General features: G+C 44.7%; 1 protein-coding gene across 2 annotated transcripts in view; it reads right to left on the bottom strand.

Annotated features, from left to right (window-relative positions):
* ADAM17 (ADAM metallopeptidase domain 17) overlaps positions 1-2,437 on the bottom strand; it is a 36,520-nt gene that overhangs the window by 10,956 nt on the left and 23,127 nt on the right. For both annotated transcript variants that reach the window (XM_012727466.1, XM_012727467.1), the window contains one exon: positions 336-488. In XM_012727466.1, coding sequence (XP_012582920.1) covers positions 336-488 — 153 coding nt within the window. The remainder of the gene's footprint in view (positions 1-335; positions 489-2,437) is intronic.

Below are 2,437 nucleotides of genomic sequence, written 5' to 3'. Positions count from 1 at the left end.
AAAAAAAAAATGTGCAAAATGATGTAAAAATAAACTTTAAAAAAAAAAAAAAAAGAGTAACAACTGTAAGTGAAGCTGACAGGAAATTCATAACTAAACGCCTGAGCTCACCAAACCTGGCACTCTAGAACTGCTACAGAAACCATCATAGCTGCACTCTCTACATAGCCTTGACACCAAACAGGCCAAATGACAGCTGTAGCCAACCCAGCTTCCAAGTGGCCAAGTGGCCACGTGGCCCGCATCCCACCCTACACGGAATGCCTGCCTGTGCTCGCGGGTGACAAAGCGCTGCGCCGTCTTCCCTAACCACTCGAGCGCCCAAGGATACTCACCTTATTGTTCTCGTGATCGCCGCTCACGGCTATGGGATACATAACGTATTTTCCTCCTTGGTCCTCATTTGGGGCACATTCTGCTAGGCCATCTGGGTCATGTTCTGCTCCAAAGTTGTGTCCCAACTCATGCGTTGTGACCAGGTCAGCTTCCTGAAGGGACACACAAAAACATCACTTTCCAACACCCAGCCAGTGACTGGGTCAGGTGGGTGCCGCTGTCTTAAACGGGCTCCATGAGTCACAGCTGCAGAGTAGCAGGTGACTATGACTGCTTCTGTCAATTAAATTAACTATTATTAAGGATGAGCTGAAATCAATTTAACAAAATTAATATAACTTATAAGATGTACCAGAACCTTTTTAATGAAACACAAACACCAGCCAATCCTCACATCCACTGCTTGGTACTGAGGAATCACACAGTGACCCCCAAACCACATACCTCCCTGTTAAAACCTTGAGGGTGTGCAACGTGAGCGACAGAACAGTGGAAGAGCAAGCCAGCGCTCCTAGCCTCCAGGACTGAATCCTCCCCGACGACAAGCTGAGTGACTTACTAAAAGGGTGCTCAAGGGCTGTTCTGACCCTATCACTTAGCAGGAAGATTTCTATTTGAATACAACAATATTCAGTCCTAAGAGCTACAATTTTTATTTTTCTACACAAAATAACAAGTTATTAATTTTTTTCCCTGAGGGGTGGGAACGAGGGGAGAGATTATGGAATCTGAAAAATCTGTGTTTTGTAAATCATTGTTAACTTTAAGGAAAAAAAAGGACAGACTCCCAATTCTGGAGTCAATGCTCTGAAGGTTTTCACTCATTTATATTAAAATGTCAGTGAGAAGACAGAATTTTTAGCAAAAAGTACTGAAATTCCAGACATAATATAAACAAGTAACTCTAAATATGCTCTAAAATGTTCACTAGAGGGCTCTCTAATCAACTGACAACATAAAAACAATCCTAAAAGTCAAAGTTAATGCAGTTTTCTTCCATGTGCCTCGAAAAAGAATTCTGGAGGTACAGGGAAAAACATGCCACGAAACTTCTTTGATGCGCTGTTAAAACTGTCTTGCCTATTTTTAAATTGGGTTGTCTGTATTCTTCCCGAGTTTTAGTACATTGCTTATGTATTTGGATAGCAGCCCTTCACTGCATCATCTTTCGCAAATATTTTCTACCTGTCTGTGGCCTGTCCCATTTGACCCGGTAGTGCAGGAAATGAACATTCTGTCCATTCATTCTTTCTCTGTTGCGTTCTTCTGTCCTAATCTACAGCATCATGACACTTCCATCTAACAGTCCTTTAATTCTCGAGCAATAAATGTCTAATATGTTTCACTTTCTTTTGGTGGGTAGGGAAAGTGTTTTTGGTACTGTGGCCAACTTTTCAAGGCTTGGGAAGATGGAAGGATTTACAGTATAGCAACATAAATTAACACAGGGTACTTCTATACGTACTAGTCTTATCTCCCACACAATTTTGTATTCTATTGCTCTCCAATAATTCTACTCTGGCCAATACTATACTGCATCTAGCTCGTTCATGAAATTCAAAAAGAGAGGCCTCCTTCCTGGTGGGGCAAGGGGTTGAGTGTCAGCAATATGAAGCTGTCCACAGCCCCTGCTGCATGAGTGCGATCCCCGGCCAGGGAGTCACCCCCAGGGTGCAGCAAACCTCTCCTGGCTCCCCGCTGCTTCCCTCAGCAGTGGATGTCAGTACGTCTGTCCTGTTCTGTCCTGCTCCCCACTCTGTCTCTGGGGAGTCCTCTAATCCCTCCATTCCTCACACCTCTGGCCTGCACCCCAGCTCTTGTATGCACAAATAAAAACCTCTTTAAAAAAAACTCTAAGGGCCCTCCCTGGTGGCGCAGCGGGTTAAAGCACAGCATAAAGAAGCTTAAGCCACTTCCGCATGAGTTTGATCCCCGCCTGCCCTGGAGGAGATCCACATGGCTGGCAGACCTCTCCTAACCCACTTGCTGCTCCCCTCACCAGTGTACTTCGTCGATCTGCCTTTTCTGCTCCCCACTCTGTCTCTGGTGAATCCTCTCACCCTCCACATCTCTGGCCTGTACCCCAGTTCTGTATAAATAA

Source organism: Condylura cristata, unplaced genomic scaffold (genome assembly GCF_000260355.1).
Source record: "Condylura cristata isolate star-nosed mole 26May11 unplaced genomic scaffold, ConCri1.0 scaffold00020, whole genome shotgun sequence".
NCBI classification, from domain to species: domain Eukaryota; kingdom Metazoa; phylum Chordata; class Mammalia; order Eulipotyphla; family Talpidae; genus Condylura; species Condylura cristata.
This window is presented reverse-complemented; position numbering and strand designations above follow the sequence as displayed.